This window comes from Schistocerca piceifrons, chromosome 2 (assembly GCF_021461385.2).
Source record: "Schistocerca piceifrons isolate TAMUIC-IGC-003096 chromosome 2, iqSchPice1.1, whole genome shotgun sequence".
In the NCBI taxonomy this organism is placed as follows: Eukaryota; Metazoa; Arthropoda; class Insecta; order Orthoptera; family Acrididae; genus Schistocerca; species Schistocerca piceifrons.
Genome location: NC_060139.1, coordinates 489260234 through 489286051, shown reverse-complemented (window position 1 = coordinate 489286051; position 25818 = coordinate 489260234). Strand labels below are relative to the sequence as shown.

The window sequence follows — 25818 nt, the reverse complement described above, 5'->3', positions numbered from 1 at the left end:
GTGTGAGTGGTAGAACAACGTGGTTGAGTACAGAATATAACGACATTATGCCTCTGAATGGCCAAGCTCACAGTAATGTCTGTTCGTCGCCTTCATCACGATCGTTCTCCACAACGTTCGGCTACATCACAAACCCATTTCGCCACAACTACGCAACGGCTTCGAGAAAGGATATTTTCACCATCAGAGGGCGTGACTGTGGTGCTTAAAAGAGACACTGGTTACCCAAACTGAAAGAGGCCGTACTGCATCACGTTGAAGAGAAGCTGTCAACAAGTACACGAGCAGTTTTTTTAGCTATTAATGAGTGAAATTGTAAAACAAGTGATATACGGGTCACAATTAATCAATTACTTGTCAATGTAGTCGCATTACTAACATGTTTTCAAGTGGTTGTGTAAGTAGCGTGAATAAAAGGTCGCTATGTGTAAGAAGCATGAAGCGTACTTGGAATATATCCTGATGGCTAAAAGAGCCACGTGCACTTTGAATAAGAAAATGCTATCTGATACTGAAATCAGCGTAAAAGATTGGGACGCCACCAACTCTAGCCACACGACAAATAAGAGGTTGCGTTGAGTCGGAAAATTATTTAATTTATTCATACGAAAAACTTACAAAAGAACAGTCACTGTAAAGTCACTTATAAAGAATGGGATGTAATTGTTAATATGATTCAGGCACTGTTCCCGTGAATAAAATATTGAATAAAGTAAAGAGTGCGTGAACACTGCATAAGTGCAGCTTGCAGCAACATTCTTGAAAAGAAGATCTATTCCAGAGGAACTGTTTCAAATAAAGAAAAGCACACTAATTATTGGACCTGTGCACATGGAAACGCTATGGATTGGCTAACAAGGAAAACTACAAGGTAAATGGCGTAGGTAACGGAGACGTAACGTCGGCACACTGTATAAGATTGGAGGGAAAATTATTTATTCCTTAAAACATTGATATAATGCATCTCTAGAATGCTGTTGCCTGGTAATATGTTTCACAACAGACTCGTGTGCCCACGTGGTTCGCGGAGACACAATTTCTATGTAACGTGGCCAAATTTTAGTAACATCAAACCACGCAGTCGCGAGCAATGAACATTTTTGGAGGACACATTTGAATACACAAATGATAATGGCAGAGGGCCAACAAACTCTAATATTAACCCATGTGGATGGTTTCCACCGGACATAAAGTAATGAGACAAAGGAAATTCACAAAGAAGCAAAAATTACCAAGATTCGGAAAAGACTAGAACGCACACACACGCAGTTGTAGGCACACAAACATTCACACTGAACCGAGGGCGCTTCAACATATCCAACACCTTTGTGCTACGTTCTTCTTACGGATCAAAGTCAAGTCTGCACTAGGAATCGAACTGAAAGTCTGTAAAAGCCTTGCATTCATTGCCGCGACCCAGCAAATCAGTCTTTATAAGATGAAACAAGAGACCAAAAGCTAAAAGCTCCCCTCTTGCTATGAGACAACGCGCCACGCGGTTAAGTGAACTCACCCTTCTTCGAAGAGACCTCGGCTGCAGACCCTCGGGAGCTGGAAGCAGACTGACCCTTTTACACACTCCAAAGTCCCCCACGTGACCCCGTGGCCAGGAAAACCCAGAGATGAGGCTTCCGCCACCAACCTAACACCGGTAACTTTCACACAAGGGGAGCAAACCTTTTTGCCTATCTGAAAACTACAAAGGTTGGCCATTCTGTACGACTACTGCTGATTCTCTGCAGCAGACTAAACCACTGTATAGCAAAATGAAACACACGCATATGCCAGAGAGTTCTGTACCACTGGAAAGGAATTAAAATGATAATGTTCAAAAATGTGTGTGAAATCTTATGGGACTTAACTGCTAAGGTCCTCAGTCCCTAAGATTATACACTACTTAACCTAAATTATCCTAAGGACAAACACACACAGTCCATGCCCGAGGGAGGACTCGAATCTCCGCCGGGACCAACCGCACAGTCCATGACTGCAGCACCTTAGACTGCTCGGCAAAAATGATAACGAAAGGGGACCATAGGACCCGACGGCCAGAGTAGCTGTGCGATTCTAGGCGCTACAGTCTGGAGCCGAGCGACCGCTCCGGTCGCAGGTTCGAATGGTGCCTCGGGCGTGGATGTGTGTGATGTCCTTAGGTTAGTTAGGTTTAATTTGTTCTAAGTTCTAGGCGACTGATGACCTCAGAAGTTAAGTCGCATAGTGCTCAGAACCATTTGAACCATAGGACCCTTTCAGCTGGAGTGCAGAAATAGTACGTTTCTGGACATGGGATCCAGCTTAAAATATTACTTACATACTTGCCTGTACAAGTACAGGAAGTTCGTAATGGGAACTTCTGAACACCCGGTAGAAGTCCTGAAGTTCCTAACTGATCGGGTCAAATAAATAAGATATTGCAGAATGAGCCAAACTGAGCGTGGGTAGGCAGAAATGAGCGGCAGTGCTTACCGTGCTGCAGCAGTTGACGCCCTCGTCGTGGCTGGGGCTGGGGGTCACCTCGAGGCTGTCCTCCTGGCTGAGCTTCCCGTTGATGTCGGTGCTGTTGAGGCTGCTGACGTCGGCGTCGTGGTCGGCGCTGGACGCCTCGGGCAGCCCGTCGTCCAGGCCGTCGTGCGGCGAGTGCTCCCCGTCGAGGGCGAATCGCCGGTAGCCGGGGTCCCCGTCGCGCACCCTGACGCGATCCACATCGGCGCCCCGCCTGGCGCGCAGCGCACTTCGCGATCCCACCTCCCTGCCCGTGAGTGCCTCCTCGTCCAGGCTGGAGTCGGCCAGCATGTCCTCGCGACTGGAGCTGGCCGGCACGTCGAGGCTGTTGCACGAGCTGAGTTCCTCGCTCTGGCTGGTCGCCCGCCGGTCGTCCGCGTCAGAGAAGTCGAGGCTCTCGTCCTTGCCGTTGGCCAGCGGGAAGAGCAGCTCGGCATCGGAATCCGGGCGGCGGTCTCCCTCTATGATGCAGCGGATGGCCTCCTCGCACTGGCTGAGGCGTCGCTTGTTCTCTACGTCGGACACTGCCTGCCCTCCGGAGGGCGCGTCGCCGTGCCCGCGGCCCCGCAGGAAGTAACAGCCGCCTCCGCCTCCGCCGCCGCCGCCACCGGTCGCACCCTCCGCCTCGTCCACGCTGGAGCACTCCGCGTCGTCGCGCCGCCAGTACCTGTCGCGGCTGCCGCTCGGAGACGCCAGCTCGCCTTCGGGCTCCGCTGAGGCTGCTGCAGCTGCGGCCTCCGGATGCGGCGAGCGGCGCCCGTTGAGGACAGTGGCGCCGGCGCCGGCGGCGGCGGCGACGTCCGCGTCGTCGTCGTCGTCCTCCTCGAGCGTGACGGCGAGCTCGTGCAGGCGCGACAGGCGGTGTCCGTCGGAGCGCGACCGCTCGAGCGGCGGCGGCTCCACGGGCAGGCTGGGCAGCGACACGACGCGCACCAGCGCGGGCGGCGCCGGCGGCAGGAAGTCGGGCGGCGGCTCGTCCAGCCTGCGACACGACACACACGCACATATACCACCAGTCTCTCCGACAGCATAGTGTCTTTAATTTCTAAGAAAACATGTTTCGAGGTCTACAGGGTGGTCCATTGATCGTGACCGCACGAAATATCTCACGAAATAAGCGTGAAACGAAAAAACTGCAAAGAACGAAATTCGCCTAGCATGAAGGGGGAAACCAGATGGCGCTATGGTTGGCCCGCTGGATGGCGCTGCCATAGGTCAGACGAATATCAACTGCGTTTTTTTTTTAAATAGGAACCCCATTTTTATTACATATTCGTATAGTACGTAAGGAAATATGAATGTTTTAGTTGGACCACTTTTTTCGCTTTGTGATAGATGGCGCTGTAATAGCCGCAAACAGATGGCTCACAATTTTAGACGAACGGTGGGTAACAGGTAGGTTTTTTACATTCAAATACAGAATGTACGTATGTTTGAACATTTTATTTCGGTTGTTCCAATGTGATACATGTACCTTTGTGAACTTATCATTTCCGAGAACGCATGCTGTTACAGTGTGATTACCTCTAAATACCAGCCGTGCGGTTCTAGGCGCTACAGTCTGGAGCTGAGCAACCGCTCCGGTCGCAGGTTCGCATCCTGCCTCGGGCATGGATGTGTCTGATGTCCTTAGGTTAGTTAGGTTTAATTAGTTCTAAATTCTAGGCGAATCATGACCTCACAAGTTAAGTCGCGTAGTGCTCAGAGCCATTTTGAGGCTCTAAATACCACATTAATGCAATAAATACTCAAAATGATGTCCGTCAACCTCAATGCATTTGGCAATACGTGTAACGACATTCCTCTCAACAGCGAGTATTTCGCCTTTCGTAATGTTCGCACACGCATTGACAATGCGCTGACGCATGTTATCAGGCGTTGTCGGTGGATCATGACAGCAAATATCCTTCAACTTTCCCCACGGAAAGAAATCCGCGGACGTCAGATCCGGTGAACGTGCGGCCATGGTATGGTGCTTCGACGACCAATCCACCTGTCATGAAATATGCTATTCAATACCGCTTCAACCGCACGCGAGCTATGTGCCGGACATCCATCATGTTGGAAGTACATCGCCATTCTGTCATGCAGTGAAACATCTTGTAATAACATCGGTAGAACATTACGTAGGAAATCAGCATACATTGCACCATTTAGATTCATCAGGTTGCCCTCCATGGGGTAGGTGCACGCAACGACTGTGGTTATATTGGGTTAGATAGAGCAGCAATCAGTCGTAGAATTAAGTTGCTTTAATATGACATTTATAGTCACAACGCAGATCAGATTTCGACCTGTGTCAGGTCATTATCAATGCAGTGCGGAATTGTAGCAGTCGTTCGTCCTCGTGTAAGCATTCACTTGAGCACGAACAACTGCTACAATTCCGCATTGCATTGATAATGACTTGACACAGGTCGAAATCTGATTCTGCGCTGTGACTATAAATGTCATATTAAAGCAACTTAATTCTACGACTGATTGCTGCTCTATGTAACCCACCATTTAGATTGCCATCGATAAAATGGGGGCCAATTATCATTCCTCCCGTAATCCCGCATCATACATAACCCGCCAAGGTCGCCGATGTTCCACTTGTTGCAGCCATCGTGGATTTCTCGTTGCCCAATAGTGCATATTATGCCGGTTTACGTTACCGCTGTTGGTGAATGACGCTTCGTCGCTAAATAGAACGCGAGCAAAAAATCTGTCATCGTCCCGTAATTTCTCTTATGCCCCGTGGCATAACTGTACACGACGTTCAGAGTCGTCGCCATGCAATTCCTGATGCACGGAAATATGGTACGGGTGCAATCGATGTTGATGTAGCATTCTCAACACCGACTTTTTAGAGATTCCCGATTCTCGCGCAATTTGCCTGCTACTGATGTGCGGATTAAAACACCTACTTGGGCATCATCATTTGTTGCAGGTCGTGGTTGACGTTTCACGTGTGGCTGAACACTTCCTCTTTCCTTAAATAACGTAACTATCCGGCGAACGGTCCGAACACTTGGATTATCTCGTCCAGGATGCCGAGCAGCATACATAGCACACGCCCGTTGGGCATTTTGATCAAAGCAGCCATACATCAACACGATATAGACCTTCTCCGCAATTGGTAAACGGTCCATTTTAACGCGGGTAATGTATCACGAAGCAAATACCGTCCGCACTGGCGGAATGTTACGTGATACCACGTACTTATACGTTTGTGACTATTACAGCGCCATCTATCACAAAGCGAAAAAAGTGGTCCTACTAAAACATTCATATTTGTTTACGTACTACACGAATATGTAATTAAAAATAGGGGTTCCTATATAAAAAGACGCAGTTGATATCCGTTTGACCTATGGCCGTGCCATCTAGCGGGCCAACCATAGCGCCATCTAGTTTCCCCTTCAAGCTAGACGAGTTCCGTTCTTTGTATTTTTTTAGTTTGATGCTTATTTCGTGAGATACTTGGCCCGGTCACTATCAATGGAACACCCTGTATACTTCACAGTCCAGTAACATTGAAGTGACTACCGCCTATGTTCGACTAAACTTGCAATAACCACTCACCAGGAGGCACTGGGAGTGGAGTATATATCCAGCGTGTCGTGTGGAAGCGGAGAAACAGTGCAGTCTTTGTGGTAAATCGGAAATGGAGCGATTTATCTCACATGCAAAAGTGAACCATCATTGGCTTTCGGGCCGGCATTTCCCAAACGGCTAAGTCTGTAAACTGCTTGCGTCCCACCGTGGTTAGAATATGCTGTGCGTGGCAAAATGACACTATGAAAAACCAGCGCAGAGACAACTGTGGTGCACCACGGGCCGTAGATACCGGGGATGAACGACGGCTCTGGAGGTGTGTATGGCCGAACAGACGTGCAGCTACTGAGCAACTGACCGCCCAGATTAATCGAGTGGCTACCGACAGTGTCTCCTCGTGGACCATTCAGCGAAAGCAGCTGCGTATGGAACACCTCAGGAGGTGCCTGCTTCACGCACTCTTGGTGACTGCTGTTCATTGGCGACAAAGGCTGGAATTTGCGCGCCGATACCGCAACTGGACGTTTACTGAGTGGCCACAGATGGCCTTTCCAGATAAATCATGTTTCATGCTCCATCTGACAGATGTGTGATGGCATGCACGATCCTGAAACAATCGTCGGAATGGGTTCATGCCGGAAGAGAGTCTTATGGTCCAGGGAATGCATACGTGGCATTCCCTGGGTGTTCTCGTCATGCTGGGAGGCATAGTGGATGTTACGGCGCTCGCTTATTTCCAGGTCCATATCGATCTTAGTGCTGAGTTTTCACTCAGATGGCGCTTTGAGGTTAGACGGTTGTTTCCGTGTGTGATCGCTGGCCGGGGTTAGCTGGAGGCGTGTGAAGAGGTGAGAGGTGGCTGGCTAGGCGTGAAGACACTTCGGCTCGGCTGGGGTTGTTGTTTGTGTCTGGATGCCGAGTGGGGCCCGATGGGAAGACCGGACCGTGATTTTACGGTTAATAGTGTGGACAGCGGCGTGGCGTGCCGTTTAACTTGATTCGCAAGCGGAGCAAAATCTCGCCTGTTGTAGTTTGTCGAGCCCGAGTTTGAAATACCTTCTATGTGCGGCGGGATGTCATTTCGTCCTGTCTCTCTGTCGCTGGGATTGCTATCCTCGTTTACCGTCCCATGGATGTATATCGATGGGCTACGCTGCTCTCCATACTCTGCTAAACGCTGGTGATGGAAGTGCGTCGTTCTGGGTGCTTTTTGTTTGATCTTCAAGTGCATAGTCTTCGAGTGGCACTCCTTAGAATTTGTCTTGCGCAGTTAGATTGGAGTTTATTTGTCTTGTGGTGCTTCCGCTTTCCGTCAACGAAGGTTAAGCTTGATTCGGCACTCCGTGCGATGCTTGGCACCTCAGCAGGCGGGTCGAAGCCACCTTCGCGACTAAACGGAAACCTTTGGACTGAGAGGTCTTGTTTTGCATATTGTTTATAAATTGTTGTTTTGGTATTAAGTTGGCTGAGGTTTCATATGGATTTCCTAGGATTTGGTCCGTTGTCCGGCCTGGGCTAGGTCTCGTTATTTTAAAGGTCGGTCCTTGTTTTGGCTTAGTACGATTTTGGTTTACTGCCTGGTGGTTCTGGTAGTACGCCGGGTCGCTGTGGCTGTGTTGCATTTTGTATGGGGCTATGTGCTCGGAGCCGTGGAGTACCATTTGTGTGAACTGCTTCACTGGGGAGTACTGATCGGGCCATTCTTGGTTTTCTTGTATGAAATAATATTATTATTATTTTAAAGTAACATTATCATTTAAATGATTTAATTCTTGTTGCGTTAATTGCAATTTGGATACTGAAAAATTTAGTAGTGTATTTATGCAAGATTTAATAGTGGCACATGCCCCTTTACGTTTCGGAATCTGTTAATTACCGAAAGACCTTAAGCTCATACTCATATGTGATTTTCTTAAATTATTGTATTTTTATGTCATGTTATTGTTTTTAAATTTGCTGATCACTGGTGTACTGTTCCAAGTATTAAAATGTTTCAGGTAGCTACTACTTGGGTGGAACGCGCGGAACCGCAACAGAGAGAGTAGTTGCGTGCCTTAGGTGTCCGTTGTTGGCGCGGCCTGGTGTCCGTTGTTTGTTTTGGTGCACCTGAGTTCAGTATTGTGTTGCCTCCTCCCTTGCGGCCCCGTCGTGTTCTTCTCATAAACATTTCCTTCAAGAGACTTTAATTAATTTTGTGCTAGTATTATTTTAATTTTTTACATTGGTAAAATTGTGCGGCCTTCACTACGCACACTGTTTGTCATAATGTCTCATATATCATGATATGCGTGTGTAATGGTGCAATAAATGGATGATTGCTATTTCTGTTGGCGTCCTTCATGCCTCCTTTCTTGTCCCTATTGGTACGCTATCCTTGTACTTGTGTTGGTAACCCACATCAGTGGATCAATAAAAATATGCATCTATCCTTGATGACCATGTCAATCCCTATATGTAGCTTGTTTTCTCTCGGCACGATGGCATTTACCAGCAGGACAATGCAACGTGTCACACAGGTCGCAACGCACGTGCGCGGCCCGAAGAGTACCAGTATGAGTTTACCGTATTCCCCCGGCCACCAGGCTCTCGTGTTTTATATCCGACCTCGATCGGGCTGTTCGTGCCACGGATGCTCAACCGAGAAACTTAAGGTTGGATTCGGCATGACTCTACATCCCTATACGTAACTTTCTTCGCCTCACTGACTTGGTTTCTGCAGGTCACGCAGCGATTCGAACTGCAAAAGCTGGTTAATCACGCTTTTGATAGGTTGTCACATCAAAGTGGCTGCGTAGTGTGTAAAGGAAATTATTTTGCGTCTGAAAAGTTCGGTGAAGGGTCTCAGGAGATAAAGGGAACAAGAATTACAAACAAAATGCATTTAATGGTCTTCAGACTTAGCTATAACACACTTCTGACATCGGTTGTAAAGCTCTTGGAAATCAAGCAAATGCTTCTTGTCGAATTGCTCGAAGCACCCTGATCGCACGTTGCTGGATATCCGCAACGTCTTCGCATATTATTGAATAATAGCGCTTTCAGTATCTTTGCTTATTTTCAACCCATCTGCTCTCATTCTCAAAAACATCTAGCACTACCTGGATGTTGTCTGTGATTATACGCGCTGTCCAGAAAACGGCTCACCCCCGACAGTGTCCTTTCCGTCTCTAAAGAGTTTACACCACACAAACACACGCTTTTTACCCACTGCTTAAATGTCGTATACTTACACTGAAGTTCCCATGAATCTTCGTCACCATTTCCCTAATTTGAAGGAAAACTTCTTCCTAACGCGTCGCTCCGTTTTGCGCTCCAGTTTGTAAGTACACGAGTGCTATGTATGTTTGCGGATGATCGTCGGCTGTCTTCGAGTATTAGAACAGAAGAGCTGAAGATAGGCAACGACAGCGTAAACACTATTGTCCAAGAACATTCTCAGACGCTCCTGATGTCCAGCATTGCCTAACCATGGTGCTCTGAGCGATTCCGTAAGAAGCGTTTGCTGATAGTTTCCATCAGCTTTACGAGCGATTTTGTTGTGTGTTGTAGCTAATGGTGATTACTTTGAAGATTAGTAGAGTTATTTTTTTGTAACTATTGTTTCCTTTGTTTCCAGAGACCATTTCTTAACTTTTCGGACGCACCTTGTACTGAACATATTTTATTTGGTGATATGTAGTGTTTCCTGGCAACGGATTTAAGTTAGTTAGTTACTTACGTATAGCCGTGATTTATCACGTACTTTCATTTTCGTAACTAAGTGATAAATCACTTCACTTAAACGTACTGCCAGGTAGCACTACAGATCGCCTAGCAAAAATCTATAACTAAATAATTTTCTTCATACTGTAGACCATTCACGATGTCTTAATGAATAAGCGAAACATGTTTCGTTACAAACAAAATAAACCTTCATTTCGTAACAAATCATTTCTGGACGCTATTATAGTCGTCTCGGGCAGTTTCTGACTGCAAGGCGAAGGATTTTTTTTCAGCCAGAATATAATGCGCCGATCTTTCCATATCCTCCTAAATGGGTGGACGTCGTAGCAGAGTAGGCAGGTTTCAAGGGCGCTTAATTTCTCCATGATGGCCGGTGTTTCCAACATCGTAAAAGTCCTGTCACGAAGCAGCACCTTGCAGGAGTTATGTTACCGGAAGCAGAAAATGCCCAATAAAAGTGCCCACATTCTGCTCCTGTTTCCAATTGTATCGAAGGCCTAAACGTAGATAAATTCGTGCAGCATTTTGGGAGTTCACGAACTCGAGGAGTCGGACGGCAGGCCTCGTGGTGTGTAGAAGACATGTGTTCGCTGAGGCAGAACTGGAGTTTTCATTACTTATTTGTTAGGTAGGGAGGAGGTGATCCATCGTGATCAACCTAGTGACGTATTGCAGTACCGAAGACAGACACAATGCGGAGCGCGTTTGCAGGTTAGCTCGTGGAATTAGGCTTAGCAACATTCATGTATCTATCGCCCAGTGTTGCGGAATACTGCCTGGGAACCTGTGCGGTAAAGAGAGGCCCCAGAACAAGGCATTGAGTCATTAGCTAGCTGGAAGAGGTGTTCGATAAAAATGACGGATTTGTTTGGATTTTTCATTGGTTTATCTACATGATAAACATATTGAAGGAGCTGCTGTAGAAGAATGGCTGCCAATATTAACAATGTAGTGAACACAGTTGCGAAATAAACCAGATACTGCCAACTGACTGCACGTTCTTTTAGGTGTTTTATAATTACTCTACTCTTACTGCCAAAAGCATGTACAACGACGATGAGTCACATACCACAAGACAATGGACACGTCGTAATGTCACGGATTACTTGGAATCAGAGAACGCCGCACATACAAGTACAAAAGTATGCAACTCAGTGAGACGTTCAATACCCTCCGTTCCAGCGTGATGTCTGCATAGTGTTCGTGGCCAAAATCGAAGCGATGTCAGCTACGTACGATGTGCCAGAAATTCCTTTTCTACTCATTTCGATTCAATACCTCTTTATTAGTTACCTACCGAGTCTTCAGAATTTTTCGCACTAGCGTCTATTGTCTTGTCTGGACTTGTTATCATCCATTTTTCACTTCCATGCAAGGTTACATTTCAGGCAAACACCTTGAGAAAAGACTTCCCAACACTTAACACTATATTAAGTGTTAATGAATTTCTCTCTTCGAGAAGTGCATTTCTTCCCATTGCTAGTCTATATTAAGTGTTAATGAATTTCTCTTTTTCAGAAATGCGTTTCTTCCTATTGCTAGTCTGCATCTTACGTTCTTTCTACTTTGTCCTTCCTCCGCTGCTTTGCTGCCCAAATAGTCGATTTCAGTGTCTCGTTTCCTAATCTACTTTCTAAAGGAAGACAAAAGGAAAACTAGTTGACGGAACACATCCTGAGACACCAGAACATGATCAATTTGATAATGGAGGAAAGTGTGAAGAGTAAAAATCTTAAAGTGATATCAAAGCTTCACTACAGCAAACGGTTCAAATGGATGTAGGTTGCAGTAGTTACACAGAGATGAAGAGGCTTGTAGAGGATAAATTAGCGTGGAGAGTTTCATGAAACCAGTCTTGGGGCTGAAAACCAGAATAACATCTTGACAGTGTATTTATTTCCTGGCACTTTTTTGACCGAGTTTTTGTCCTAGATTTGGGCAGTAGCACATCCTGTAGAAAAGTGAACAATTTCTTTCGAAGATTGTACTATGCTGACAAGTGAGTGAGGCAGTACACTGGATACATTTGTTAGTGTTGTAGAGACACGCCCTCTGCTGTCTTAAGAGACTATAGCGGAACTGAGGTGCCAGATAAATTTTTGTATGAAGTACCTTCGCTGTTGCAAATACATACAACCTTCAGCTGTATAATGGAATGACGACAACAAAAATTTGTGCCGGAGTAAGACTCGAACCCTGATTTCCCGCTTGTAGTGAGCGGTCGCCTTACCATCAGGCTATCCAATCATGCTTCACGGCCAAGCCCAAACTTCCATATAGTCAACCATGTGTCTGCAACCCGCACTCGTACATTCATCATGTCTGAAACTTCCTGGCAGATTAAAACTGTGTGCCGGACCGAGACTCGAACTCGGGACCTTTGCCTTTTCGCGGGCAAGTGCTCTACCAACTGAGCTACCCAAGCACGACTCACGCCCCTTCCTCACAGCTTCACTCCTGCCAGTACCTCGTCTTCTACCTTCCAAACTTTACAGAAGCTCTCCTGCGAACCTTGCAAAACTAGCACTCCTGAAAGGCAAAGGTCCCGAGTTCGAGTCTCGGTCCGGCACACAGTTTCAATCTGCCAGAAGTTTCGTATCAGCGCACACTCCACTGCAGAGTGAAAATCTCATTCTGGATTAATCATGTCTGTTTCTGTACAGGGCAGGCATTTTAATTGAAAGTCGCTTGCGCGTTGTAGGCGGATGAATACGGTATTGCAGTACATGTGTTGTGTGTATGTCTAAACGAATACAGCATCGTACTTCTGAACGACACAGGCGCTGCAATTTCGTATCTATGCGCCGACAATGAGCAAGTGAGTATCAATTAAAATGTCTCCGCTGTACAGGAATATACATATTGGATGTACGAGTGCACGTTGTAGACACATGGTTGACGGTATGGAAGAAAAAAAAATTGTTTTTCCTGTGAATGTGTATTAACAGGATCGTGAACCAGTCTTTGTAATTCTTTCTTGACAAGAGCCATTATTGTCAATTTTAAATTTCTGACATGTATAGCGCTTGTGGGCTTCACTAATATAGTAACGTAATTTTTTATATATTTTGGCTGTATATGCCACTGGGCGTAAGTTTCTCGGCGTAAGCGCCATTTGCCTTTTTTGATGTATAGCTACATTATTTGTACCAATGCTCCCATACTGTTATAATGGGAGTGTTAATTACCTTGCTTTTTTTAGTGTTACTCTACATAAGGACGTTATTAATACCGATAATTTACACGTTGCCTTTGTACGCCAATTGGCACATGTTTCTCGGCACGAGCACCATCTGCCCTGTTTTCAGAGTAACTACGCTCGCCGATCACACTCAGTCTGTTGTGAGCTCTGCAAGATCCATGAGCTATTTTATATTAACGTGACAAACCCTAATTCTAGGGCTATATTTTACTTTTGACACAAGGATCTATGCCGACAACTGTAAAAACGGCGATGTTACATCAGTCCTTACTAATGTAAAATTGTAAGTACCAGTCGTCGTTATCATACTTCTGTAATGCAAGAGTTCTCTAATTTGTCTTAAAATTTATTCTTGGCTTATAAGTTTCATACTTTTCTAATGTAAGCTCCCCCACGCAGATCCTCTATGACCTCATTCCTTTCCCCCATCTGCTCCTGTTCCTCGAACATATCCGTATACTCTACACCTCCCGCCGCATTGACCCCCCTCACCCCCTGGTTGCTCCTCTCCTCTCCAACCCCCGCCCTCTGCCCTGCCTTCACCGTTGTGTCCCCCCTACCCTCCATCTCTACACCCTTCATCTCCTTTCTCAAGGTGGCTTCCATCAACTCCCCCTCCCAGATGATGCCCCCTCTCCCTCCATTTATCCCTCCTATCAACTCTGATCCGCATCCCCCCTCCTTTCCTACGTCCTTTTCCTGGGCTCCCTCTCGCCCCCCTTCCATCCTCTTTTTTATCCCCGTCTACCCTCTCGCTGCCCCCCTTCTCTCCCCCGAGTCCTTTTGCATTTCCCCCCTCTGCCTTTTCCCATTCCCTCTCGCGTCTGCCCTGCCCCTCCCCTCCCTTATGAGTCCTCTCCCTCCTTTGGCTCCCAGCCTTTCGGTTTTCCTCTCCTGCTGCCTCCTTGTTCCCCCTCCCCCCCCCACATCTGTCCAGGTGCCCTCCCTCCCCCCATCTGCCCTCGGCTATGGTGTGTTATCTTTGTGCCGTCATTTTAGTACAGTGTTTACAGTGAGTGATCAATGTTGTATGTCTTCTCCGAAGTGTTGCGAACGGACATCATACTGTTGCTGGGTGTGATTTTTATATCTCTTGCGAACAGAAACCAGACTGTCGCCATGTTTTTTAATTGTCTGTCTACTATGTTCCCTGTCTGCTTTCTGTGTATTTTATTAGCTTTGCCAACACATTGCTTTATATTTTAACTTTCCACAATTTTGCGCCGTTTTACAATTTCAGTCACTGTTGTATCGCCTGCTTTTATTGTTCCTAATATTCTTTCTTACGTTTTAAAAAAGTCTGTAGGCTGCAGAGCAGCGTAATAAGCTGTTGCCAGCCCGCCCCCTTCGGGGGGAATCGAAATACAATAAAGGAAAAAAAACTAATGTAAGCTATGATGTTCATTGCCCTTAGGTTACCTCCTGAAGAAGACAAATTTATATTTGTCGAAACTAGGAAAAGAATTTTTTTATCCATTGCAACTGGTCGGCTGTTTATAATTTTATTAGTAGTTGGATAGTCTAACTGTAGGCGACTGCTTACTATAAGCGGGAATTACGGGTTCGAGTCGCAATCGGACACAAATTTTCATTGTCGTCATTCCATTCTACAGCTGATCGTTGTCAATATTCGCAACTGCGAATACAATTCACGTATCTCATACGGGCTGTATTCGCCGCAGTACCTGTTCCTTTGGACATGCCTGCATGTTATTCAGAACAACACATGCGCTACAATCTCGGACAAATGTGTGCGCGGTACTGACCCCTCGAGGCGGCCCTCGTTGAGCAGGGAGCGTATGTTGTCGAAGGTGGAGCTGCAGCGCTTGAGCTCCCCGCTGGGCGGCGAGGACTCGCTGTCGCCGGCGGCGGAGGAGGCGGAGGCGAGCGCGGGCGGCGGCGGCACCTGCGGCAGCTGCAGCTGCAGCGGCAGCGCCTCTCGCCGCCGGCCCTTGCGGATGACGTACGTGCCGTGCGCCGGCAGCGCGCGCGCCCGCGGCCACTCGGGCGTGCCGCCGTCGCTCGACGGCGTCGCCGACGCGGACGCCGACGCCGACGCCGAGTCGTCCTCGGTGCTGGCGGCGCGCCGCTCCACCACCACACGGCCGCGACCGCGCTGTCCGGACGCTGCGCGAGCGGAACAAAGAAAGCCGCTGTTAGTCTGACTAGTTGCGAGCCAACCACATACTCGGGGTTATACTACACTGGGCAATGCACAACGATTATCGTCCAATACGAAGAGATTGCACAACACAGCAATTGCACGTAACAGAACAATAAGCTACATCAATAATACTAAAAATTATCATTTGTACAAAATCGTAATCTCCGAAAGTTCTTCATCGATTCCTTTCAAAGATTGACACTACGTTGCATTTGAATACACGCGTGTTTTATGTAGCTGCTGCAGCGGTATGTAGTATAAGAAGGTATATAATACATGTAACACAGATATTTATGTGCCATATAATATAAAGACACGCGTGTATTCCAATGAAAAATTTCAAAGGGAACGGTCAAGAACTTTCGGAAATTTACGATGTTGAACAAACGAAGATTTACACCTAAGTAAACGAAAATTTATACTTTCATTAATTCAAAATCTTAAATCTACGAAAGTTCTTCAGCAATTGCTTTGAAATTTTGACACAATGTTGCATTCGAATATCCACGTGCCTTATATATCAATTTTTTAATATATATAGTGTATAAATAAATAAAAGGGAAATAACATTACCAAAAATCTCGATATGTTCTTGAGCGATTTACTTCAAATTTTCGTACGATAATAAATATTTGTATGCATATATTGTTATTTCAAACAGAAAAGTTCTATGTATGGCTTACAGAATTATGATTTGAATACTATGACAGAATCTGAATTTGCAGCAACAATAAACAAGGCTCGAGACCAGCAGGAGGAATAGAGAGAGAGAGAGAGAGAGAGAGAGAGAGAGAGAGAGAGATTGGGGATGGTAGAGTCGACATTCACTAGAGTTGCGTTCTACCAAAACTACAGTTGAGTAGTTTTCGTACTGTACATATACGGCTTAGTAAATGGTAAGATTACTGGTAGTCTCAATGGCATTGGTAGAGAAAGAAACATAACTGAATGTCTGAGAGAGAAACTGAGAGACGATGAGATCTCTTACTTAGTTTGTTTGTTATGCACGTAATTAAAACCATACACCGTTCAGTGTTAATCCATTGCGTATTTTCCATCCTTGCAAAATATAAATTGCATTTTATTAGTAGTAAAAAACTAATTGACTGTGTAACTTATGCTCTTTTGTGCAACCAAAGCAATTACTTTTGTTGCAAGTACACTTTACATGCAGAAATGTGTTATTATTTTGTATTCAATAGAACGCTCTTCATCATGATCTAGGCAACGAGTTTCCTCTTGATAAGTGCGAAAGCTGTTAGTGAATAAAAGGAACATGTTTTACATAAACCTGATGACATTCTGTTTTTTTATTTTTTTATTTTACCTTTTTCTTGAGGAAATGGAGTTTTCTAGCGATATATGATACATCTGTAATAAATTTTTTTTAAATTTTTGGTACCATGTCCCTCACTTTCATGTTCAGTTCAACAATTTAAAAACAAAACTGAAATAAAAATTGACAATTTCAACTTTTCTGTAAACACTGTTTATTTTTAAGTAATACGCAAGAGGATAACTATGTAGAACGTAAGTGTTCACTAGGTTATGCAGCCCTTTATATATCCTCACTCAGTTTATAGACGGTTCGCCGTTTCCAGTTTCTAGGGGACTCTACGTAGTAAGACACGGATCGCTTATGCAAACAGAGCCGTCGATTTGAGGTACCGCCTGACAGGTATGCAACATACCTAACGTTCTGGTAATGCGGTTACGGACTTAGCTAACCAATACTGCTAAGGAACTGCCGTAGTCTACGCTCATTTTGATAGACTACGGTAGCCTACGGTAGTTTTAGAACTGACCAATGTGATCGGCGGAGCGGCGGCGCCGTCGGCCGACGACCCTCGTGCTGCCCGGCTGGTCGTGCAGCGCTACCTCCCAGGCGACGGGCGGCCGCTGCGGCCGGCGGGAGGCGCCGGGGCTAGGACTGGGGGAGGGCGCCGGGGGCGGCGCCGGCGACGTGGGCGGCGGGGGCGGCGGCAGCCCCGCGGCCGCCCCGTCGGCGCGGTCGCTCTCCCTGGCCGGCGGCCCCACGGGCTCCGACTCGAGCGAGTCGTCGGAGAAGTTGTCGTCGTTGCGGCGGCGTCGCACCTCGCGGTGCCTCTCGGCGGCGCACGCCCCCGGCACGGTGCGCGGCGGCAGGCGGCGGGCGGCGCGCTGCAGCGCCGAGTCGGGCGGCAGCGACGAGAAGCGCAGCGAGGACACGCTCAGCTGGCCCGCCACGCGCGTCTTCGGCTGCACGCACAGGACAGGGCACACGTAGGTCAGCACCGACGCATAGTCAAACATTTACGCGCAACTGGTTTGAATCATGCTTAACAAACAGAGCGCAAAAAGTTGTGCTGAATAACCCAAACAATGCTGGAAATATACAATATTTTAGTGAGTGCAGAGGAATCGTAAAGGCAGTCCTATTCCTTGTATCACATTTAACATTCAACAAGTAGAAATGATACGAGGGTGAGTCAAATGAAAACCTTAAATTTGAAATAACTAATCGAAATTTTGCGCTGTTATCCTGTAAGTTGGTAAGCGTGCTACAAACAGCGTGCAGAATGGCCTGTAGGTGGCAACATAGTGCAGATGCACGCATACCGTCGCAGTATCAGTATAAATATGGCCGCCTCACTTGCGACTTGTACCAGGGCAGAACAGCGTTCTGTTATTCGGTTTTTGCGTAGTGAAGGTGTGAAACCTATTGAAATTCGTCGACGAATGAAGGTTCAGTAAGATGATGCATGTTTGTCACAGCAGCAAGTCTACGAATGGAGTAGGAAGTTCGCAAATGGTGTGACTTCAGTGGAAGATGCACCTCGTCCAGGCCAGGCACGAGTTGTGACTCCACAGAACATTGCAGCTGTTGAAGCCATACTGAAGGAAAACCGCCGAGTGACACTGAATGACTTTGCAGCAAGTTTACAGATTAGTCATGGGTCAGCACACCACATTGTGCATGATGTGCTCCAGTTTCACAAAGTGTCTGCAAGGTGGGTGCCACGGCAGCTGACTCCTGAAATGAGAGAACGACGTGTTGATGTTTGTGAAGAACATCTTGGGCGCTTTGAATGAGAAGGTGATGGCTTTCTTGCAAGAATAGTTACTGGGGACGAAACCTGGGTTCACTTCCACCAACCGGATACGAAGAGAGCGAGCAAGGAATCGCGCCATTCCTCATCACCAAAACCAAAGAAGTTTCTAAGAACCATCAGCAGGGAAGGGTACGCTGACTTTCTTTTGTGACGAAAAGGCGTCATTTTGGAGCATTACATGCCTAGAGGGACCACTGTCACCAGTGAATCATACACAGATCTAAAAAATCATCTGCGGCCTGCACTCAAATGAAAGCGACATGGATTGCTGTCAGCAGGTGTCCTTTTGCAACATGACAATGCAAGGCCCCACACTGCCCGTACAACGGTTGCAACAGTCACAGAACTGCATTTTGAGTGTCTTCCTCATCCACCATACTCACCAGACCTTCCCCCAAGTGATTTCTATGTTTGGACCACTCAGAGACGCAATGGGAGGAAAGATGTTCCGTTCTGATGAAGAGGTACGCGACGCGGTGCATGAGTGGTTGCGCGGACTACCAAAAGAATTATTTTCTAAAGGAATTTATGTACTTTGTAAGTGCTGGAGGACTTGCCTTGAGTGTGGGGGAGATTACGTTGAAAAGTGATACAGCTTTGTACCGCTTCTGCACAGTAAATAATATTTAAGAAAATATTTAAGGTTTTCATTTGACTCACCCTCGTACTTTTTGCAGACGACACTAGTGTTATAATAAATCCCATTAGAGAGAGAGCAACAGAAGATACTGTTAAGAATGCTATTGCTAGAATAAATAGAACAACCAGTCACTTTGTTACGTAATTTTATTTAAGCTAACGCGCGTTTCGGGCTTTCACCCATCTTCAATTAGGATAATACCTATTTGAGTCTTCAGGCAGCACGGAGGTACAAGATTGGCAGCAAACTGGACGGTGCAGCTGCCGTCTGCAAAATAGCAGTTTTGTTTAGCTACTACACTTCGCGAGACTCCCTATTAGTAATACATATCGAATGCGTGCAGCTCTGTGTTGCTAAGCAATCAGTCTGCACGAACACACTGAGTAAGTGTATGGATGTTGAATCGTGGGAGAAGGTAGGTGGATTAATGTTCATTAAAAATAAAGCCGCGCGTTCGTTATGTCAATAAAAATTAATCCACCTACCGTCTCCCATGATTTAATTAGAAAACGTTCATACATCTACTCAGTGTACTGGCGCAAATGGATTGCGTAGCAATACAATGCTGCACATGTTCGATATATGTCGGTCGCAGTGAGGTCCTGAAATCCTCTCATAACGGTTCTTCCAAACTGCCTTACTATGTATTTCTTTTTAGGTGTACTTACTCTCTACTCTGCTTGTTGTTATTCCGACTCTCGCCCTTATGGATGTGGCACAAACACTTTTTTTATTTCTCTTTTGTACCAAAACAGACCATTATGCGTCATGTTGCCGACTAACATCTTTGCTTATTTGCACATTTATGGTCAAAGATTACATTTTCTTAACAAGTTGTAATCTTTGATCACGGGTGTATCTTTTGATGTAAACAAACATGTCAGCCCGCAATATGACGAATACTGGGCTGTTTTTGTGCAAAATAGGAGTAAAAAAGTGTTTGTGCCACACCCACAAGAGCGAGGATCGGAACAACGACAAACAGAGTAGAAAGTAAGTACACTTACATAACAATACATCGTAAATATACGACTCGACAAATATAGTAGCTAAACAATATTGTTATTCTGCACAGTGGAACTGTAGCGTCCAGTTTGTTGTCCATGTTGTATAACTATGTACTGACTGAAGACGCAAATATGTACTACGCTCACTGAAGATGGGTGAAAGCCCGAAACGTATTAGCTTAAATAAAAATACATAACGAAGTGCCTGGTTGCTGTATTTATTAAAACAATATAATCCACAGCAACGGACTTCAACAGCCAATAAAATGGATAAAGTGTTGTTAATGATTTTTTTCAAATAATTATTAACTGATTCCCTGCAAATGGACTGTCTCTCAATTTTGAGAAAACACGCTATATTAAATTATGTTCGACAAATAGTCATACCATTAGTTGATGTAGCATATGAACAGGGGTCAGTAAATTTGGTAGAATGCTCCAAATTTTTGGGTTTGCATACTGATTAAGACTTGGACTGGAAGAAGCATATTACGAATCAGCCTTCCTACATATTCTGCATGTTTCCACTCAATAAAGTCCCATAAATAATTTTCTGGGGTCACTCATGCTCAGAAAGTTTTAAATCTAACCTAAAATCATTTCTTATGGGGAAGCCATTCCATTCCGTCACGAATTTATACTTAAGAACTGCTAACCTGTAAAATGAATAAATGCTAACAGTATGTACGTATCTAGTAAACTGACTCTTTTCAAGTTATTTCGATAGAAGAATAGTTCAAATTATCCATGAAGCATGTAACTAACATTCCTTAATGGTTCGAGTTCCTGCTTACCTCGCTCACGTCGATTTAACATGTATGCAAAATGGCAGGTTAGTTGATTGAGTCGGGAGAGGGGACCAAACAGCGAGGTCATTGGTCCCATCGGATTACGGAAGGATGGGGAAGGAAGTCGGCCGTGCCCTTTCAAAGAAACCATCCCGGCATTTGCTTGAAGCGATTTAGGGAAATCAGGGAAAACCTAAATTAGGATGCGAAACGGAGGAAAGGGAATGAGCACGTAGAGTCAGTTGCAGAGAAGATGAATGCCCGACTACGATTGACTGAGAGAGTCCTGGGAATGTGACGCGCACATACAGGGTGATTCAAAAGCCATATCCCATAGGGCAAAATCTGCATTAATGATTCGATGCTGTTGGCCCATAGGACCAGTGATGTAACAGGAATGATCATTCGAAGCAAAAAGGTACAGCAAACACTGGCTCTAAAATGCATACCTTAAGAGCTATGAGCACTTCTCCATCTTCGATACTGTGAAACAAATGTCTTCTATTGCAAGCTATTTGCTTTCCATATTGTGAGAGGTGCTAGTATGGAACAAAACGAGAAAAATGTCCTGTGGATATAAGTGCATGCCGTAAGAGCTGTGAGCACTTGCTCATCTTCTCTACTCTGAAACACGTCTTTTCTACTGAACAGCCCTTGCAATGAATAGTTCAGTTGGGACTGTTTGTACATATAAGTATTTCTGACGTTTTAATTTACATTTACTACACTGAAGATGGCCACACAGAGACCAAACCGTGGATTTGCTATAAATATTATTTGCGATTGTTTGCTGTACTATTTACTACTTGAAATAAATACAGTCGATGGCATATCTGTTTCCACGTGGAATTAAAAAGTGAGTAATTAACGCTTAGGTTCATCGCATTTTGTGGTAAAATCCTACAAGTGAAATTAATAACATTCATTTTGTAAGAGTGACATTAGTAGTACTATCTGACAATGCACGCATTGTATCGCCCATAAACATATTTACATTTGACAGTTGTGAAACATTTAAAGTTAGTCGGTCTTGAAGGTTTCAGGTTTGTAGCAGTAGTAGTAGTAATAGTAGTGGTAGTAGTCTCGTAAATGTTCTGATTAACTCTGACAGGCTTTTCATTGAGCGTGTAGACAGATATTATTTATATGTACGGCCTCACGAGTGACATTAAACACTGGAGCAATACTACAGAGTATGTAACACTAACGTTTTGTTTCCCTAACAAATTTACAAAAAATGCATTGCACTTTTACAAACACTGATTTCAAATCTTAGCTCTGTTATATATAACTCCGCAGTAAAACATCTAGGTATTTAAACGACGTATCATGTTCTAGAAGTGTGTCAAGAATTCTTTAATCTGATGCAGTTACATTTTTCATGGTCATCGGCTTGTATTTATCAACATTTCAAGATAAGTGCCATTAGTGGACTGATGGACATATTGGCAAAGCAGTTCTTCATTTCCTTAAAAGCATCCAGTGTGAAGAGTCACAATAAAACTAGTCTGTACGAAAGTATTAGATACCAGTCGCTGACAACATGAGTGCATCTATTGTTTACTTTCTTTGTAATCTGTGTTACGGGAAACACACTAGCGTAAATGTAAAAAATGGATAGCAAATAAAGCACACTCCTAAATAGATCGCCTACTCTTTCCCGACAATGTGACTTCGCTACAAGGGAATGAAGAACGTGAAAAAATAGCGCTGAAAAATCTTTCTGAAATTGCAATGAAATCTCGCTCCGTGTACACGAGTCCGACGGGAAGTTGAATGATTAATGATGGATAGTGTATATAGCTTCCAGTATTTAGGGGAGAACAGAAAAGAGAACTAGGAATTAGAGTTATGAACAACTTGAATTGGGAAGGATATGTGGGAAAAGTTGTAGGGAAGGCGAACCAAAGGCTGGGTTTTATTGGTAGAACACTTAGAAGATAGAACACACCTACTAAAGAGACTGCCGACCCTACGTTTGTCTGTTTGTGAAAGTGGTTCAATCTACCCTCTGCCTGGCACTTAAAGTGTTCTTTGCAGAGTATCCATGTAGTTGCAGACGTAGATGTAGATGAACTACAGTTGACTGTAGATAGGTCCCATGTACAACAGAAAAAGCGATCTGTTGCAAAGACAACCTATGGACAATAGCATCTATTGAGGAATTCCACATTACAACACTGTATTTCGACAGTTATAAGCCGTGGTGAAAAAACCTGTAACCGGTGGCAGGATTAGAAACTAAAGATTTAGAGATTTATTTGGGGCAGGAAGAAATGAGACCAGGTTTCTATATATAAATCAAAAGAAGAGTTGTACAAGAGTGCAGAGGCAATTTCAGTCACGAGTCGAAAGAGAAATGAAGGCTGGACGACATCATGTTGACCGAGAAGTTGCGAATCGCAACAGTTGGATAAAAGAAGTGCGGGTGGATTGAAAGACAATTGAAATAATGCGAAGAATCTATATACAACAGTGCAGGATAGCTTCAGCGACAGGAAACTGGTGGCAAATTGGCAAATCATAGGTGGACTGATATCAAGGTAAACATTAAGATTATAAAAGCAGAGAGACCGAAGAGGAGCGAGGAAAGGAGGAGGTACTAGCGAGAAAAGAGGCGTGGTGAACAAGACACTCGTTAACTAAATGAACTCGGCGTCTAGTAACGACACAGACACTGATACCGGTAAGGCGTGTCGAAAATTACCCTTACTCATCTGTGTAGGACCCAAGGTCACAGGTGACACGGGAATATCGAGTCAGCTATGGAGTAGGCTTAGCTTTCGGGAGTTGAAGGAAAGGTTCGTAGGCAATGAACCAGCGAGATCGTTTCGTGGAGTGAACAAGTGCTCCCTTCAATATGCTTAGTCACGTATGTGCGGAGCAAGGCCTTAAGGGATGGGAAAGACCCACCATGGTTTGATAGCCGTGATAGAAAACTGTTTCATAAACAGAGAGAGTTTCATCTCAGATTCAAGAGAAGTCGAAATGTAGTTAACAAACAAAAGCTGAACAAAGCGAAAATGAGCGTAAGGGGAGAAATAAGGGAAGCATTCACTGACTTTGAGAGTAAAATTTTGCCGACCGATCTGAATACAAGCCTCAAGCAATTTTGGCCTTATGTAAACTCAGTAAGCGGTTCGAAATCATCTATTCATTTATTCAGAGACCATCCTGGCACCGAAACGAAAGGTAACAGAGAGAAGGCCGAAATACTGAATTCGGTATTCCGAAATTGTTTCACCGCTGAATATCGCAATACAGACCGTCCTTTCAGTCATGGTACGAAAGTCTAAATGGCAGATATTCAGATAACCGAAAGTGAAATAGAAAAGCAACTACAATCGCCTTGTAGTGGAAAGGTATCAAGACCAGATGAGATACCTATAAGATTCTAGAAAGATCATGCTAAATAACTTGGTCCTCCTCTAGCAGCAATTTATCGTAGATAGCTGGAGGAATGAAGGGTAACTAGAGACTGGAGAAAAGCGCAGGGTGCGGCTGGTCCCGGCGGAGGTTCGAGTCCTCCCTCGGGCATGGGTGTGTGTGTTTGTCCTGAGGATGATTTAGGTTAAGTAGTGTGTAAGCTTAGGGACTGATGACCGTAGTAGTTAAGTCCCATAAGATTTCACACAAATTTGAACATTTTTGAAAAGCGCTGGTCTTCCCGTTTTCAAGATCGGCCTTAGGAGAGATGCACACAATTATAGACCCATATCGTTAACGTCAATCTGTTACAGACTTATGGAAAATGTTTTATGCTCAAGAATTATGACGTTTTTGGAGAACGAAAATCACGTCAGTAAAAATCAACATGGTTTCCGCAAACAGAGATCTTGCGAAATTCAGCTCGCTCTGTTCCTCCGTGAGATCCACAGAGCTGTAGAGAGCTTAAAGTGATACCGGGTTCCTTGACTTGAGGAAGGCATTTGACATGGTCCTGCACTGCCGTGAAGAGAAAAAAAGAGCTTATCGAGTATCGGACCAGATTTGAGGCTTCATTGCAGACAGAACTCAACACGAACAAAATCGACAGATGTAAAGGTAATTTCCGCAGTACTCAATGAATTGTGATGGGACCGTTCCTGTTTAGAAAGTATATAAATGGTCCAGTAGACAGCGTCTGACGCTCTTTAAGACTGTCCGCATGTGATACGGTTGTCTACAACAAAGTAACAACGCCAGAAGACAATACTGATTTACAGATTTAGCTGCAGAGGACTGATGAATGGTGTAGGCCCCGGCGGTTGACGCTGAACATAAATAAACATAACATGTTGCGCATACATCGGAAAAGAAATCCGCTATTGTACAACTGTATTATTGTTGACAAATTTCTGGAAACAATATCTACCGTAAAATATCTAGAGTAACTATCCAGAGCGATCTGATGTGAATGGCCACATAAGACAAATAGCAGGAAAAGGAGATGCCAGACTGACATTCATAGGGAGAGACTTACGGAAATGTTATTCATCCACGAAGGAAGTGACTTATAAGGCGCTCGTTCGACCGATTCTTGTGTACTGTTCATTAATATGGGATCCTCACCAGGTAGGACTGATAGAAGAGATAGGGAAGATCCAACGAAGTACCCGATTGACAGACGTTACAAGAGAGGCGTCGTGCATCACAGAGGGGTTTACTACTGAAATTTCGAGTAAGAATTGGGCATACATCACGCGCAATGACCACGACGACTAAATTCGAGAAATTAGAGCGAATACAGAGACTTATCGACATTCATTCTTTCCACGCGCCGTTGGCACAGGGTAGGGGAGATCAATTAGTGGTACCAGAAGTACCTTTCGGGACATACAATCAGGTGGCTTGCGGAATGTGATGTAGATCTTGATATATACAGTTTATTTTCATTTATGGCGCCTGAAATGAATCTTAAAGAGCTATGGCTAAGCGTGGATAGTGTGAGTGTGAGTGTACTCCGAATGGACTGTTCATGAACTCAAGACAGAAACCCGGTGCTAGACATAAAACGTTTAGTTTCGGGATCCATTTTCTTCGTAGTACGTTTATTAAGTCAGTTATATCAAAGCGTGGCAGTAGTAGACTGAGATGACACATCTCATATAGACATACGGTGTGGGTGTTATTCCAACGAAAAGTACAAATAAGGAGTAAGTTTTTCGGAAATGCTGTCTA

At 44.9% G+C, this 25818-nt stretch overlaps 1 protein-coding gene across 1 annotated transcript in view; it reads right to left on the bottom strand.

The window, feature by feature from the left end:
• The window catches only part of LOC124775509 (histone-lysine N-methyltransferase SETD1B), a 1200073-nt gene that overhangs the window by 540351 nt on the left and 633904 nt on the right, over window positions 1–25818 (bottom strand). The window contains exons 6-9 of the mRNA XM_047250341.1: window positions 16937–17369; window positions 14904–15094; window positions 14734–14861; window positions 2467–3484 (exon numbers count right to left, since the gene is read on the bottom strand). Coding sequence (XP_047106297.1) covers window positions 2467–3484; window positions 14734–14861; window positions 14904–15094; window positions 16937–17369 — 1770 coding nt within the window. The remainder of the gene's footprint in view (window positions 1–2466; window positions 3485–14733; window positions 14862–14903; window positions 15095–16936; window positions 17370–25818) is intronic.